Source organism: Bos grunniens, chromosome 28, assembly GCF_055505025.1.
Source record: "Bos grunniens cultivar Pamir isolate PY7600 chromosome 28, Bosgru_T2T1.0, whole genome shotgun sequence".
In the NCBI taxonomy this organism is placed as follows: Eukaryota; Metazoa; Chordata; class Mammalia; order Artiodactyla; family Bovidae; genus Bos; species Bos grunniens.
Window position 1 is genome coordinate 43,970,757 of NC_141192.1, and position 17,607 is coordinate 43,988,363.

The following is a 17,607-nucleotide window of genomic DNA, read 5'->3' on the forward strand; positions in this document are numbered from 1 at the left end:
GTCTGGAGGGTGGGCAGGACGGCTTCCGGATGGGTATTTGGGTCCTCCCGGGAGGGCGTGGGGGTGGGAGCGGTGGCGCTTGGGCGGAGGCTCAGTGTGGGGACGCGGTGGCCGTAGCAGTAGCGCTTGGCCTGCCTGTCCAGGTCCCACCCGGAAGATGCCCCCCAGCGCCAGCGCCATGGACTTCTTCCAGCTCTTCGTCCCTGACAACGTCCTCAAGAACATGGTGGTGCAGACCAACCTGTACGCCAAGAAGTTCCAGGAGCGGTTCGGGAGCGACGGGGCCTGGGTGGACGTGACGCTGCCGGAGATGAAGGCGTTCCTGGGCTACGTCATCTCCACCAGCACCTCCCACTGCGAGTCGGTCCTCAGCATCTGGAGCGGCGGCTTCTACAGCAACCGCAGCCTTGCACTGGTCATGAGCCAGGCCCGCTTCGAGAAGATCCTCAAGTACTTCCACGTTGTGGCCTTCCGCTCCAGCCAGACCACACACGGCCTCTACAAGGTCCAGCCCTTCCTGGACTCGCTGCAGAGTGGCTTCGATTCGGCCTTCAGGCCTTCCCAAACCCAGGTGAGGCCGTGGGGCCCAGGCCGGGCCTCCCGGGGTGGCAGTGGGCAGGGAGGCAGTGGTGTCAGTCAGTGGCTTCCTCCATCCCGCCTGTACCCCGAGGTCACTTCCGGGGAATCCCTGCGTGGCCACAGCCCATCCCGTCCCCATCTGATTAGAGGAAGGTGATGGAAGAACAGCCCCAAACCACATTTAGCATTCTGCTCCAAGAGGGTTTCCCTCCTCTTTTCTCCTCGTCCTGCTTTTCCATTAATTATCCTTTCTTTCTCAGCTGTGGTTTGCACAGGGTAATGTTCATTTTCTTGTATTCTCTGAGTACCGTGCTCATCTGCTGGTTGTGAAGGAAAGTGAGCAGCCTTCTAGGGGTGCAGGGAAGGAGGCTGGGGTCCAGCGTTCTCAGGCCAGGGTAGTGGCCCAAGTGCTGGGTACCCAGCGTGCATGGAGAGTGAATGCCTTTGAGGGAGTTGCAGCCAGCTGTCAGCCGTGACCCTGACCGTCACAGCCCCTCGCCTTCCTCACTACCTAAACAGTGCTGTGTTTGCTCTCAGTTCCTGGCTCTTAGCCCTGGCCTCCAGTGGACTATGGCAGTCGCATTTGGCTGTGGTGACAAACTTCCAGAAGTCATCCTCAGAGTTGCTCTGCTGGTCTGGTAAACTGACAGGGTGACTCTTCCCAGAGATTGCTCTAACCAGATCATCAGGAGGTTCCTGGCCTAAGTGAGCCAAATTCCCTCTGACTTGTTTCATATGAAGAGAAAAATCTTACTTCTCTTTCATTTGTACATTTAAAGATCTACCTACCCACCCACTTTTCCTTAAGGGCCTTTGTAATGAGCCTCAAGTTCTTTTTGCAGTTCTCTTAGAGATACACTCCAAATTTCCTATCCTATCTTCACTGCACAGCTTTAAAGCATGGGGTTTCTGTGGGGAAGATAATGCCCTCTCTGCCTTTGCAGGCGTCCCAGCTCCAGGGCCCCCTGTGATTCCCGGTTTTCCAAATCCTTCCGCTATTTACAGGGCAGCAAATGCTGTTTGATCTTGGCCCTCACTTTCCTTCTTTACCAAGACGTGGGGTCTTAGGGGACACAACCTCTGCCTTACATAACAGGCTCTACAGGACCAATACAGGGCTGGGCATGGTTTTTTTGTTTGTTTGTTTCACTGAATATTTGCTTGGTTGAAAATGAGCCAAACCAGAGACACATTGGCTGGGATGCAAGGGGAAAAAACAATATTCTGACCATACTGGAGTCAAACATTAGAAGAGCTGCTGGAGAGGTCTGAGTGCTTGCTAAGCCTAAGTGTCTTTCGAGAGTTAACCAACCAGCTCCTTAGGTGATTGGTATTTAACAGCCTGAAGATGAGGCTGCCGAAGGCCCTTCCAGCCCCTAGACGAGCTGTACTGGTGATTATACGCATGTTTGTTGTGTGCCTGCCAGGTACCGACCCCACCCCGTGCTGTCTGATCCTTCTGGAGCAGCAGCATCAGACACTGAGACCTACATCCCAGGCGATCCCCACAGCCACCTGCGTGTGTGTCCCTGGGGTCTGCTTGGCCAGTGGGCACCTGCAGCACCCACTAGCAAATTCTGAGCTGTGTGGACTCACCCCCTCCCACCCCAGACAGGGGTGCTGTGATGGGGCAGTGCTGCCCCCCTGGGTCTTGCCCTCCTGTGCCCGCAGACGGCTGTGAGGAGAGACCCTGAAGAGGTGGTCACTTTATTCTTGCTGCCCTCATCTTTTCTTTGGATCCAGTTGATGAAACTGAAAAAAGAGGGACTGACATGAGCTTTAGATTGGGGAGTGGCTCTCTGGTCATGTCAGGTTCTTTTTTTTTTTTCCTCCCTTTGCTTTTTTCTTTTTTTTAAATTTTATTTAGTTTTTTGCCTTTGTACTTACAAATGTATTTGTTCTTGTTGCTACCATTTTCCAGCCCATGCTCTATGTGGTGGTCAGGATCCCAGCAGGAAACAAATGCTGTGTTCTAGAAGGGCAGTTACAGGGAACTGGAAGCAGGGACTGTGGACATTCAGGGTTTAGGCGGATCATCAAGGTGGCGATCCCCTGGGCTGGCAACAGCGGGAAGCCACAGTGCTGAGGAGGGGGAGCGATGGCTTCAGCCTGAGGGGCCGGATGGCACAGGCAGGCAGGGCCCCAGTCTCTTATTCATCCCTCTCTTGTAGCCACAAAAGGCAGGCACTGGGGGCAGGGCCCCGGGATGTGGTTTATAAGAGGTTGGCCTCCAGTCCCCAGTGCAGGGTGGGAAGGTGGAAAGGGAGTCTGGGGGGCAAACAGTACCTAGTACAAACCACCCAACAGATAGAACTTGAGGCAGAGGGGAAGTCAGAATCCCTGGGGTCAGCTTTCCAATGTGCTGATGACCACCTGGAATTTCCTCTTCCTCCCAACTCTGGGCCCCTGTTGAGCCAGCTCTGTCAGGAGGCTGGAGCAGGATCAGATAAAGGGGATGAGACCAGAAAGCGTGCATGCAGTGTGTGGAGCGCCCTCGGGCCTTTCTATGTGCTGGGGTCCTACCAACATGGGCTGTTGAGGTGGTGGCTCTGGGCACACGCTCAGCCTCTCTGCCTCATCCTTACACACAGAAACATCAGCATCACATATGTCTTTGTTAAGTGAAACAAAGGAAACTTTCAAGCTTTCCTGGCTTTCCAGTTGGCTCTGAAACATTCCATTCAAGGAGAAGGTATGTTTGCGAGTCGCCGCTCACCTCCCCTGAGGCCTCAGGGCTCTGTTGACGCGACTTCACTCTGCCTGTGAGACCAGTGGGAACAGCCCCTGTTCCACCCCCACCAGACATGTGGCTGGTGTGTTCCCGACTCCCAGGAGTGGCTCTGCATCCCCACCGTACACACACCCGACCTCAGCACACAGCACCCTCACACACACCCTCTGCCCTGCAGTCTCCTTTTTATTCCAGCAAATCTGACCCTTTGGGTGAGTTTACAAAGTCTTCAGAGGGTCCCCAGCTGTGGTATGTGCCCACGCACGAGTATTCATACACGGATACTGAATGCGGAGACTGAATGCATCTTCTCAAGCCTGGGGGCAGGTTAGTTAGAGGAGGATCTGGGGAGGGCTTGTGAAAGTACACAACTGCCTTGTCTCCCCTGCCCAATACCTGCCCCTCACCCAAGCGTGTCACACGAGGAGGGCCTGAGGACACAGCACTGGGTGAGGTGGTGCTGGCCCCCTGCAGCCTGGAGGGGAGGAGGCAGTTTTTGGAGCTCTGTAGAGCACCCTGCCCTGCACTGACTGCTCCACATTCCCGCAAGGAGGGTGGGAAAGAGAAGAAGCCATGGAGGCCAGGAGCTACTGCTGACTCTCTTACTTTGGTGAAACGTCTTATGAAATATAAATTTGAATAGATTCTGGGCTGTGGTAAATGCAGATGGAATAGAGGACATCAGCTTTCTGAAGAGCTGGGAGAGGGCCTCATCTTCCCCACTCTGCTCATCCACCACTCCCCCAGCTCATGTGTGGGACTTTTGGCCATCCTTCTAGAGTGGATCCAAATGGGCTTTGAATATTTGATGAGCCGCGTGGAGCTGGGCATGGGTCAGCTTCTCCAGCCTCCCCTTCATGAGTTCAAGGCAAGGCAGGCCTTGTTCAACAGCTCCTGCTTCCAACAACAGAAAACTGCAGGGGCTGGTTGTGCACGCCTGAGACCCAACACTGCAGGGCAGTTATTTCTCAAGTGGAATTCAAGTTAACGTAATAGGAGAATGGAAGGCTACTGCCCATGTCACAACTGGTGAGTGTTAATCTCTGTTCTGCTGTCATCAAGCCACGTTCTGACATCACCTGGGAGCTTGTTGGAAATGCAGAAACTCAGGCTCTGCCCCAAACTTACTGGAACAGAAGCCACATTTCAGTAAGATTCCCAGGTGACTAGTTTGTTCATTCAAGTTGAAAAGCCCTGATGGAGAGTGGCACTGGCTCACAGTGGCCAGGTATTTTAGACTTGGAGGGCCATGTGGTCTGTGTTCGGAGCTTGTAGCCTGAAAGCAGCTACCGACAATACATCGGTGAAGGGCACAGTGGGCTCCTGTAAAACTTGATTTACAGTGGGGAGTGGGCTGGGCTGCAGTTTGCCAGCCCCTGATCCAGAGAGTTGTGAAGAGTTCTTGGAATCATAGTGTTTCTAGCATTCTGTCAATACATTTCGTTGAACCACACACATACGTACCAGTTTGTAAGTATGCTTGAAATTAGATTGGAAGGGAAGTGTAGCAGGTTCCTAAAATTTACCCAAAAGGCTCCCTCAAAGCTTTAGCTTGCAAAAACAGAACTTTAACCCCCCTTGGAACCTGTTTTTATTGTGCCGTTTCTTTTTGCTTCATCGTCTTATAATTGGAAAAAAAAAAAAAAGTCCTATTATCATGCCATCAAAAAGCAGGAAGAGGTGAAGTGAGTTTAAAAATTGCCTGGGGAGTCCCATGTCGGAAAAGACATGATGACCTGGGGGAGAGCCAGAGGCTGGGCCATGGCAATGAGGGAACTGGGTCATTTCAGGAATGGTTTTTAAAAAGAGAATGTTTGACTTGGGAAAAAGAAGGTCAGGGGCTAGTGTGAGAGCTGTTCAGAAAACCTAAAGAAATCATGTGTTTGTCTCCATTTCTCACAGAGGAGAAGTCAGGTCAGTAGGTTTAGGTTAGATGTAGATCAGCTTTCAGTTAGTGAGCAATTGGAACATCCGTCAGTGGAAAGGTCTTCCTTGAAAGGAAGCAGCTGCCCTCCGTGGGCATGTTTAGCTGGGAGGTCCCTCTCCCAAGTGAGAGTTTGGACTGAGGACCTTACGCCAATAACTAAGTATCATGATGATTTCCATTTACTAAGTACTTGCTAAGTGCCTTACGTACAGTTTCTTACTTAATCCTCCCCCAAACACTGGTGTAGACAACTGAGGAGACCCAGCGACACTCAGGATCAGAGAAGTCAAGTAACTTAGCCAAGGTCACACAGCTGATCAAAGGCAAAGACTAGATTTGAGCCCAGATCTGATGAGCCCCTGAGCTCATGCTGCCTTCCTGAGTCTCTGCTTTGCCTTTCCTGGCAGGTGCTACATGAACCCCTGATTGACGAGGACCCTGTGTTCATTGCCACGTGCACGGAGAGGGAGCTGCGGAAAAGGAAAAAGCGGAAATTTAGCCTCTGGGTCCGGCAGTGCTCTTCCACCGGCTTCATCATCCAGGTGAGCCCTGGGCCGGCCCCAGAGGGCAGGGAGGATTTGGTAACCAGTGAACTTGCTTACTTACCCTGGTCACTGCGCTTCACTGGGTGCTACAGCTGAGGCTGGGTTGGGCTGCTCTTTTCCTTGCAGGGGAATGGGGGTAGCTGGCACTGTCCCCTGCATGTTCCTTCATGCCCACCCCAGCCCTGTTAAATAACAGCTGTAAACACAGATCAGGGCTCAGTACGTGCAGTGTAAGCCAGCGGCTTCACCAGAACAGTGGGCAGAGAGGTGACTGCCGTGACTCTTGAGAGCACCCCGTGTAATGTCCCAGAAAGGCCCCCACCCCACACCGGGTCCCTGTCCTCCCTTCCAGTCCCGAGGACACCTCCTCAGGGCTGCAGTGGCCTCAGGAGCACGGTTTTCTGAGCCAGCCATGCCACCTGTTCCCTGCTCTGCTCTTCTGTTTTGGAAGAGGTGGCCAAGCTCTGCTGCAGGAACAGCGTCAGACGTTGAGCTCCTGGAGCAGGCAGGGGGCCGAGCACATAGGAGGGAGTGGGGCTGGCAAAGCAGACCCCGCCTCACTGCCCTGCCAGGCTGCAGCGCCAGGCCCAAGGCATGAGGGTTGGCACACCTCCTGCCCCCACAGGGAAGGAGTCATAGGAAGGTTAAGCTGAGCATCTCCTCTGGATGTGCCCCCGTGCATGTGCCCCGCAGCAGCCCACCTTCCCCTTGGGCTTCAGGGCCTCAGGTGAGGCTGGGCCTGGGGTCTCCAGCTGGCCTCACCTACAGGCTGCAGACTGTTATCACAGGGACCCATCCCAGAGTGGAAACCACTCCGGACGTACCGCCTGGGCTTTCCGTTCCCGCACAGCACCTGCCGACTCTGTAGTATCCTATGTGGTGACACTGCTCTGGGGATTGGGGAGTCCATTTCACCGTATGTATGACATTCAGTCATTCTTTGAATAAATTCTTACTGAGGGCTGTTGCTTGCAGCATCGGGCCAGACAGTGAAATCATGGCTCTGCCTTCTTAGGAGTCTGCCTGTGTGGCTTTTGATAGAATGTTCACATGTGGCTTCTGTGTGCCTCTGGTGCCATTTCCTTTTTACTGTAAATTTAATGAGTAGCGAGGAGTCAGGACCATTCCCTGCAAGGCCTCAGGTCTCCTTCTCTCTGTGTGTGCAGTTTCCTTCTAGTTTCTATGAAATCTATAAAATCCCCATCTATAAAGTAAAGGATTTGGATTGGTACCTTGAAGTTTGCTTTTATTTCGAAAACTCTGGTTCTAGGCTTTGTGCAGTTTGAATTTAGAATTTAGAAGCCAGAATTGAAGCTGGCAGCTCCTATTCTTGGTCTTGCCTCCACTATGGCTGAGGCAACAGGAAGCCCCGTTTGCGCAGGTACCCTTGTTTCATCTGTCTTGTGGCAGGTGGAGTGAGGACTTTCTTGGCCTCCCCACTTCTCTGGTCCAGATGAAGGTGCCTGTGGTGGCAGCAAAGTAGGGAGGGACACCTCTGCCTGCAGAGGACCCACGTGGCCTGGGGACAGTGGTCTTTTTAGCATCCTGACCCTTGTCTTGGTTCCCCAGGCCCTAACTCTGGTTAGGCAGTAGCCTGGGAAGATCCAGCCATGGTGCGAGGGGCAGGGGGTGCCTCCCACCCCCTGAGCCTTCATACTTGCATCTCCTCTGTTCTTACACCCCGTACGTTTCCCAGATGAGGTGGCTCAGTGCTGCTCTGTCCAGGGGCCCCTCCTAGGTCCTGAGGCCCAGCTCTGCTGCTTTCTGTGTGAACTAAGCTGACTCCCAGTTGCCCTGGATATCAGTGTCCTTATCTGTAGAGTGAAGGGGTGGGGTAACTTAATCGGTGAGGCCCCTTCCACTGCAGAGTTCTGTGATTCTTAACTTTTTTAGTATTGTGTATGGGGTAATGTATGCAAGCATGTTTTCTTCATTTTAATTTGTTAAATAAATTATTCTAAATGATTTTATCCACTGGAGAATCCAAGCGGCTAAACCCAAAGAGCCTGTGGCCAGCCTGCTGCCGAAATGGCCCTCTGCCCCCTGCTATCCTCTCACTGGTAGCAGATCCGAGGCTGGCTGATGGGATGCAGCAGACGTGGTACGTGAAGGGGCTGGAAAGAGGGTGTGCATGGTTCTCCTCTGGCCTCTCCGCCCTGACCATGAGCTGGATCACGGAGTTGGGAAACCACCTGGAGCCATGTATCACATGCCCCTGAGCAACGTGGTTGTCTGTTACACAGTAACAGAACTCCCCTGGGGCCTGCCAGCTAGGGTCTGCAAAGCTGACCAGGTAACTTTCTTATTTTCACCTGTCATGGACTCAGCTGATACCTGGAAGGGACGGGGATTTACAGGTGTATTTCTGGGGAGGCCAAGGCCTGGCTTCGGCTTTATGATGTCATTCAGCCAAGACTGAAAGATGTGCTGGCTGGACTGCATGCTTTTGAGGTAAGTCCAGGTGATTAGCTCCACTTGAAAGATTCCAGACCAAGGGTTAAGTGAGAAAAGTATTGCAGATTGGTCAGTGATTTCTCAAGTGGTCCCAGTAAAGGTCAACTCCAACCCTCAGATGAGTGAGTACATCCCCACAGGGAACCTGCATAAGAAGGGAAGTGAACAGCTAGCTAGACAGTGCTGTTGAAAGGGAGGGTGCCGAGAAGAACCCCAGTGTTTTTAATACCTTATATGTCTACTGCTCTTGAGTTCATTTGAAGGGGAATCATATGAAAGTGGTTAAAAGTCCTATGTGATATAACTCATGAAGAGACGGTAGGGAGGTATGTGGAAGAAGAGATGGAATTAACTATATTATCCTGAAAATTAACAAGTTAATATCTTTCACTTCTGGGAGTGCAAGAGGCAGGGAGTAAAAAGTTCCCAGGAGAAAGAAGGCATCAGAGAAGGTGTGGTCACTTCAGAGACAGACTTAGACCCTCATGGAGATGCCGTCCCACTCAGTGAGGTGGTGCTGCCTCATCTACCCTCAGATCTCCCCTCTAGCCCTCCTTCCAGAAGCCTTGTACTTGGGGTCTGACTCGTGGTGGGCCTGCTCTCCCATCTGACATTTGTAGACTTGCGCTGAAGGCCTGCTGACTGCAAAGTGCTTGGCTCCAAGATGTCTATCTTGGTGTCTCACCATGCACCAAACACTGGGAAATAGATCAGCATGTTTCAGTGCCAGCCTGCAGTGCTCAGGGCTGAGGAGCAGCCACGTGAGGCCATCCACTTTGCCCTGTGATGGAGACCGCTGCCTGTAGGAGTGGGCCTTTGGGTTTCTGATAATCTGGCAAGTTGTCATGTGAGTGGGGAGGGTGAAATTTGTATGGTGTATGTGGGCCTATTCTGAAGGAGCATATCTTTTTTTTACTGTGATAAAATAAACATAACATAAAATTGACCATTAAGTGGCATTAAGTACACTCACTGTGTTGTGTAGCCACCACCACTGGAACTTCATCATCATCCAGAACAGCTGGGAGCACCTCTCTTAGTAAGGGAACGATACACTGTCGCACAGACAGAGTGAGCTCCCTGCACGCAAAGCACGTTTCAGATGCACCGTGGATGCTGCTGCGGCTCGGGGAGGGGTCACCAAATGTGCAGCACTGGTCACACTGCCCCCGTCAGGCTGCTCTGTCTGCTGTGCCTGTGGGACTCCTAGTAACGGGAGGTGAGGGGCCGGGACAGTGTATGTACTTGTCCCCTGGTCCCAGCACTATCACCCTCATTCCATGCACGAGGAGTGCTTTTGGTCACCTGTAGCGTTCCCAGGAACTCTGCATCAGACTCAGACAGTGCTGGTGTTGCAGGATGCCCATGAGTGCCTGTTCCTCTTCTGTTTCCCGACCTGGCCTTTCTGGTTTTACCTTCTGGCATGAGCAGGGCTCAGAGGGTGTGATGGGTAATTTTGTGCCAATTTGGCTGGGTCACAGTACCCAGATAGTTGGTCAAACACTATTCTGGATGTCCCAGTGGAGGTATTTATAGATGAGATTGACATTTGGATCAGTAGACTTTGAGTAAAGCAGATTGCTCTCCATCATGTGGGTGGGCCTCATCAAATCAGTTGAAGGCCTAAATAGAAAGGAAATTTTGCCAGCAAGACGGCCTTGGATGTGAACCGCAACTCTAACCTGGGTCTCCAGCCTGCCAGGCTGTCCTGAGATTTTGGACTTAACAAACCTCCATAATCAATCAGTTTCTTGAAATAAATACCTATATCTCTTGATAGATGGATAGGACTCTCTCAATATATCTTTGTCTCCATCCTATCATTTCCACTGCAGAGGGATTTCTGCTAGCCACTGACTCACACAGCCTGTGTGTGTCTCAGGTCTCCTGGATTCTGAACTCGCGGAGGGCAGGGACCATGACTGCTTCTTGAACCTTGCCTCTCTAGAGCCTAAGGGGTTTGCCAGCTTTTTTTTTTCTTCTAAAGTCAAAGACATCCCAGTTATCAAAAAGCTTACAAGATAGACAGGAAAACAAGACCTCTATGAAGGAAAACCTAAGTGCAGATTGTTTTCTAACCACACTTTATGGGATTAGTGTTGTGCTGGGCACTGAGGGCCTGGAGGTGAATGGAACCCTCATGGCCTCCCTCGTAGGAGAGGCAGAAGATGAAAAATATTCATGAGGAATAAAGGCAATGGAATACTACACAGCTAGAAAAAGGAGTGAAATAATGCCATTTGCAGCAACATGGATGAACCTAGAGATGATCATACTAAGTGAAGTAAGCCAGACAAAGACAAATATATGAAATTGCTTACATGTGAAATCTAAAACTTCTCTATGAAACAGAAATGAACTCACAGCACAGAGACAGACTTGTGGGTGCCAGGGGGGAGAAGGGTAGAGAAGGACAAGATTGGAGGTTGCGATTATCTGGTGCAAACTGTTATAGGATGGATAAACAACAAGGTCCTGCTGCGTAGCACAGGAAACTATATTCAGTATCCTGCGATAAACTATAATGGAAAAGAATGTGTGTGTATGTATAACTGAGTGACTTTGCTCTACAGTAGAAATTAACACAACATTGTAATTCAGCTATACTTAAAATATCAGTTAAAAAAATATTCCTAAGTACAGTGTGAATGATGCAACCCTGGAGGGATGTGAGGCTGTTGGAGGGCACCTGTGGGGCTAAGAACGTCTCCTGGGGTGCAGAGACCAGGGTATGTGGTGCCCTAATGGGAGGGCAGACCATGAGGGCATACACTGAAGGGACAGGCAGGAGCCAGGGTTACTCACTGCAGGCCAGCGCTGAGCATGGCCTCCAAGCAGGATGCAGCCTTGACCAGTATCTTTCTGTCCTTATTTACACCTGAGAACACTTAAGAGACTGAGTCTTTTATCCCAAATCGCAAGGCTGATAGGTGGGAGCAGGAAGGAATGTGAGCTCAGGTGCTGGCTGGCTCCCTATGCTGTGGGCACTGTTCCCAGGAGCCTCTCAGAGGAGGAGGAGGCACCCCGAACCCCGCTGGGGGCCAGGATGTGTGAATGCAGCATCTGAAACATGGCTAACATCTCTGACACCCACTAAGAGGATTTCCATGCCTTCGAAGTGTCCATTTCAGGAAAACGAGGCAACCCACAGTGTGTTTCTGTCCACAGTGAACAATCCTCAAGGCTGGTGGAGGCCCTTCATCTTCTGGGGTGCCCACACCCTGGGGTACTCCTCACAGATCCCATGGAGGAGCTTTAGGCTGTGTGACTCCATGTTTTGACAGCAGTGGAACAAGCATAAAGGAAATCACTTGTGACATGAGGCTCTGACAATACTGAGATGGTCTTGCTCCCCAGGCACAAGTGCTCTGTGCTCTGAGACCGCAGCGGATGCCTTCTTTTTGCAAAACTGCTGCCATGTTCAGATCAGAGGCATGTGGGGCACTGCAGAGAGTGTCTTTGTGTCACAGGCCTGCTGGGCCAGCAGCTCCCAGTGAGCTTCGTCTGTACTCCCAGTGAGCTGAGTGAGGGTGAAAGGAGAGGTTTATACAGAAGGGTGCATATCCAGTTCAGGGGAGTCATGTCAACAGGTGGCTGGGGTCCTCAGCCTGGGACACTGAGGTCACTTGTCTTGGAAGCCTTGTGTCCCCTCTGTGGGTGCAAAAGGAGACCATCTCCGTAGAGACTATTGTTCTGTCTGTAGTGTCAGAAAGATTGAGAACACAGTGGGAAAACCCAACCCACCATGTAGTTAATGGTGTGCTGACCTATGGGGATTTGTTTAGCCCTGAAGCTCTTTGGGGGGAAAAGAAAAGAGTCTCCTAATTAAAAAAAAAAAAACAAAACCAAAAACTGATATGATCAAAAAGGCTGAGTTCTCCCATTTGAATGTGTTGAGCTAGGCCTCCTGCCCTGACAGTTGAGACCCAGGGTCCCTTTCGAGGGAGGCGGTGAGGGGAAGGGCAGCTGACAGAGGTGGGTGTGGCTGAGCGTGGGGCCCCACCTGGAGCTTTATCAGAGGCCAGTCTCTGGAGGGTCAGGTGCGGGGTGCCGAGTCGGGTAGAACCATTCTGGACAAACACGGTCTCTCGCTCATTGAGTGCACCTGCCCTGGAGGAGTAAACTTCAGAAGCCAGAAATCAAAACGGAGACCTCAGGCCAGTGGACCCTGCCGCCTGCCCCGTACACAGCACTAGGTGTGTCCAGGGGCCCCTGGAAGTATCCACGAGGGGCCCCACACCTTGTGTGGCTGGGCCAGCAGCTCTGGAAGCCCCTCCTCCCTTCAGTCTAAGCCATGGTTTATGAGCTGCTTCTGCAGTTCAGAAAAGGACAGTTTGCATACGTGGAGTGTTCGCCTCCAGCCAGGCCCCACACTCAGGCACACTACACACATCCCTCATGTTCATAACCACCTGCCCCTATTTCATGGTGAGAAACTGGGGCCCGGAGAGGTTTTCTGCCTCGTCCGAAGTCTCAGCCTCAAGGGGCAGACCTGGAATTTAAACCCCGCCTTCCCAACCCTGGAGCCCACCCTCCGCCACTGAGCCATGATCTGTCCCCAGGGAGAGAACTCTTAGCCCAGGGGTCCCCAACCTTTTTGGTACCAGAGACTGATTTCATGGAAGATAATTTTTCCAGGGACCAGGGGTGGGGGTGATGGTTTCATGTTGATTCACGTGTATTATGTTTATTATGCACTTTATTTCTGATCTAATGCGACCACTGATCTGACAGGAGGTACTGGTCTGTGACCCAGAGATTGGGGCCCCAAATTTACACACAGGCTGTCTGGTTCTTACCCAGCTTCATTGTTGTGTTATTGATGTTCTAACACCAGTTATGACTGATTGCCCTTGTTTTGAGACAGACTTTTCATGTTGAAAGAATTTGAGGAATTTATACTGAAGGTTTTTTTTTTTTTAATTATTACTTAACTTCTAATTTTTTCATGTACTAGTGAGTTACTCCTGACCTAAAACTAACTTGGAAAATGAGGCTCAGAATGAAACTGATTAACTCAAATGAAGTTTGCTTGTGGAGTCAGAAACTGGGCGGGACATTTACCCATCTGTTTAACTGTGCAGTGGCTGGGATGCCAGCCTCAGTCTGGGGCAGGTCAGATGTGGTTATGTCCCAGGATGGGATTGGCTGTGGCACAGTACATCTGTCACAGACCCCAGTGTCCATGAGCACATGGCTTAGCACTAACATTTCCTCAGTCTGTTGAATGGGTTAGTGTGCCCAGCCCTCCTTACCATATAGGGAAGCAGAGACAAGAAAGAAATTATTAAGTGCCATGTAAGTGAATCAGACCCTAACTGGATCAGATTACACCCTGGCCCTCTCCCCAAGGAACTATATTCAGAAGGGTACAAAGAGCCCACCTGTCGCTCCTCCAGTCCATTGTTGTTTTACTGATATGGAGTTGATTTGCAAACTTGTGTTAGTTCAGGTAAACAACAAAGTGATTCATTTAAATATGTGCATATATTCTTTTTCGTATTCTTTTCAGTTACGGTTTATTATATTGAGTGTAGTTCCATGTGCTGTACAGTAGGTCCTTGTTGTTTATCTAGTTTATATATATCTGTTTGTTCAGAGAAGGCGATGGCACCCCACTCCAGTACTCTTGCCTGGAAAATCCCATGGATGGAGGAGCCTGGAAGGCTACAGTCCATGGGGTCACTAAGAGTCAGACATGACTTAGCGACTTCACTTTCACTCTTCACTTTCACGCATTGGAGAAGGAAATGGCAACCCACTCGTGTTCTTGCCTGGAGAATCCCAGGGACGGGGGAGCCTGGTGGGCTGCCGTCTATGGGGTCGCACAGAGTCGGACACGACTGAAGCGACTTAGCAGCAGCAGCAGCAGTGTTTGCTAATCCCAAATTCCTAATTTATCCTTCTCCCCACCTTTGGTGACCATAAGTTTATGTCTGTAAGTCTGTTTCTGTTTTGTAAATAAGTTCATTTGCATCAAATTTTTAGCTTCCACATAGAAGTGATAAGTATGATCATCTCTAGGTCCGTCCACGTTGCTGCAGATGGCCGTATTTCATTCTTTTTATGACTGAGCCATACCCCACTGTATATGTACACCACATTATCCATTCATCTATGAGTGGGTAGTTAGGTTGCTTCCTTGTCTTAGCTGTTGTAAATAGTGCTGCTGTGAACACTGGGATGTGTGTATGTTTTCGAATTAGAGTTTCTCATCAATCCATCATTTTGAAAGTCAGAATCACCTATTAGCTGAGCTTTGGGATGAAACAAAAGCAAAGTCCTTGTAAGGGTGTGTAGTGCTGCAGGTGTAGCCAGAGAAGACGGGGCAGAGAGCAGTCGCAGCACGTGAGCCCTTCTTGGCCGTGGCCATGGTGAAAGGTAGCATGAGCAAACACTGGTGGTGAAAACTGTCAGTGAAGTGATGTCATAGAGATTTTGCTGGAAAACCAGGCTGATGAGCCAAAGAGGGTGTGAGTCCGCATGTCTGCCGGAGCCAGCCGGCAAAGTCGATCAGGTCCCGAGAACGTGCACGGCGGGGCTAAGAAAGAAACTAAAGCAAGAGACTACAAAGATGGGGTCGAGAGGTTCAGACACGTCACCACGAAGGGACGCAGTCTGACACCAACTTTATTCAACATCTCATATTTATACAGAAAAGCGTGAGAGAGACAAAACAGTTGACCCTTTTTTCTTGGTTAGCCTATACATCTTACAAACAGTCACAAGAAATCTTGAGAGCATGGGAATGGCTCCCTGTTACTATTTCTTACACCAGATAACATTTTTCTGTGCGTGAGAAGTTTGCACAGAACTCCAGGTGCCTGCAGTAAATAAGCGCCTAATCTCTGGGGTGGCGGGACAGAGAGCTATGTTTGCAAGCAAACCCTCAAGGACTGAGGCAGCTCCCAGAGCTGTGTCCTTCGGACAAAGGACCCCGTTCTCACGGGCAGCTCCCCGCACATGTCCAGTAGAACTTCCCATGATGATGAAACGCCCTGTATCTGTTGCTCCACCCTGGCAGCCCCTGTTTTCATGTAGACTGAGTGCTTGACTACTGCGACTGAGGAATTGGATCCTTCATCTTTCTTAACTTTTAGTTAATTTAAATTAAAATAGCCATGTGTGTCTAGAGGTTACAGCACAGATATGAAGCTTTGCCATAAAAAAGATCATTTCTGTGTATGCAACTTGCACATAACGATAATAGCCTTGCAAAGTACACAGAGTATTATTATCTTTATAAATGAGGAAACCAAGGCTCAGAGCAGTTAACTCTCCCCAACTTACACAGTAAATGGCAGAGCCTTTGCTCCTTGAATCCAGGGCTGTGCCCTCACCAGTCTCCTGGACAGACTCCGTTCCTTTTGTGGTGAATGGGCACCTTTAACTTGGCGGTTCTCCTGCATGGCCATCCCTCCACAGGTGACAGCCCTACCCGTCTCCATGTGCCCATTCTGCGTGGTTTCCACGTGTGCTAATGCTGCGTTCTTGTACTATTTCCTCATTTCTGGGATTACACCCTCTACCTGCTCTGTATCATTAATGAATAAAAAGTTTAAGCAAAGGGTTACAGTCCCTAACACTTGACTTCCCCATCCCCAGATATGCCGCCCACCAGCAGTGGAGAAGCCCGATGCTCTTCTGTTCTGCAGGAGAAGTAGGACCAGTGGTCAAGACCAGCAAAGCCCAGTGACAGCTTAGTGGAATTTTCAGCCAGTACATCTTCATGACCCTTGAGACCATCAGTGATCACAGCTCTAAGCAGTGTTTTTTTGGGAAAAGTGGTGATGAACTAGGTCCTGTCTCACGAGGTCTTGGGGCGTTTCGAAAGTAAGGCTAAGATAGCCAGACATGTGGTGCAGGCATCTCCCAAGGTATTACCACTGTAATCCATGTTTCCTGAGATTCTTTATGTTATGATGACAATAAAAAATACATGATATCAGTGATAATATCATGGGACAAAATGTAATACCATGTATTAATAATTTTCTTCCCTCTTTTTAAATGTGTATATGAAAAAGTTAACAATCATAGGAGCCAGAAAAACTTTTAAGGAAAAGTGAAAAGCTTGGCACCTGAAAAATACATTTTGCTATTCTAAAGACACTTGCCAAACAAGCTGTAGCTCAGATAGTAAAAGTCTCTACTGCAGATTCCATTTTGCATGATGATGGAAGCTGTCCTGTGCCTCTCCCTGCAGGAGGAACTGTTCTAGTGTAATGATGCTCTCTGCATAGATGGATGGAGAGCGAGAACTTTATGAAAAGCTGGAGAGGCAGCAGTTAGACGTCTAAATGAGTGCTGTGTCCTGGGCACTGTCTTTTGGGAGCCCCCAGCACAGCGTATGGAGGTGTGTGGTGCCCAGTGCTGCCTTCCTCGGGGTCTGACGAGATTATTTAAGGGAGGCCCTCAAGTTTGCACACAATCAGTTGCCTATCTTCCCCAGTCAGAGCAATGGTGTGTGGTAGGTGTAAGAATCCATAGAAGGTTATGATTTTTTTTCATTCATCCCACTCAGGGATACAGGTTCACATCTTAGACCAGCTAAGAGCAAACTCAGGCCAGCGGGAGCTGGACCAAGCTGACCCAGTGGCACTTGTCAGGCAGGTTGAGTCCTTCTGTGACTTTTTGACTGCCCAGTTGACATTTCATTGAAAACCCTACCCCTCAGCTGAGACTTTTGACATTACTATTTTTGTTACTTATTTAAATATAGATCCTGTTTTATATTCACTTTAAACTCATTATCTTCTAGTACTGAGTGCCACAGTTCAAGACCCTCCTTGGGCTCACATTGATGCCAGTTTTCAGTCTCTTCCACATTTCCTAATAGGAAAAGGGAGATGTCTGACCCTGCACCTCCCCGCTTCTCCTGATGGAGCAGCTTAGTACTCCTTGGAAAGAGGCTGGCTGGAATCTGGGAAATTGCCAGTGTTCAGACTTGCCTGTGTGGACAAACAAAGCTAAGTCATCTGAGATGGTCCTGTGATACCACGATGCGTCATGGCTTCTGGAGAAGTGTGTTATTTCCAGGGGAGGTGGGGGCTGTCGCCACCCCCAGGCGTGATCTTAATGCACAGCATGTTAATAAGCACTGACTGAGGTGGGGGATCTCTCAGGAACAGTCGAGTTCCACATGGGCCTATGCTTGGGTAGTTCTGATGGGGGTGCTTCTTCTATGATTATGTTTAGTTTGTCTTTTTTGATTAAATTGGATTGTGTGTTTAACATCAAAAACATAAAAATCTCAAAATATCTATAATTCCAACATATAAAAAGAGCCATTTAAGAATATAGTCAGCATATGTACACACACACACAGAAAGACTATACCATAGCAGAGTTCCCAGCAGTAATAAACACTC

General features: G+C 49.9%; 1 protein-coding gene across 2 annotated transcripts in view; it reads left to right on the forward strand.

Moving 5' to 3' along the window:
• PGBD5 (piggyBac transposable element derived 5) overlaps positions 1-17,607 on the forward strand; it is a 98,447-nt gene that overhangs the window by 56,289 nt on the left and 24,551 nt on the right. For both annotated transcript variants that reach the window (XM_086381221.1, XM_086381222.1), the window contains exons 2-3: positions 144-571; positions 5,645-5,779. In XM_086381221.1, coding sequence (XP_086237347.1) covers positions 144-571; positions 5,645-5,779 — 563 coding nt within the window. The remainder of the gene's footprint in view (positions 1-143; positions 572-5,644; positions 5,780-17,607) is intronic.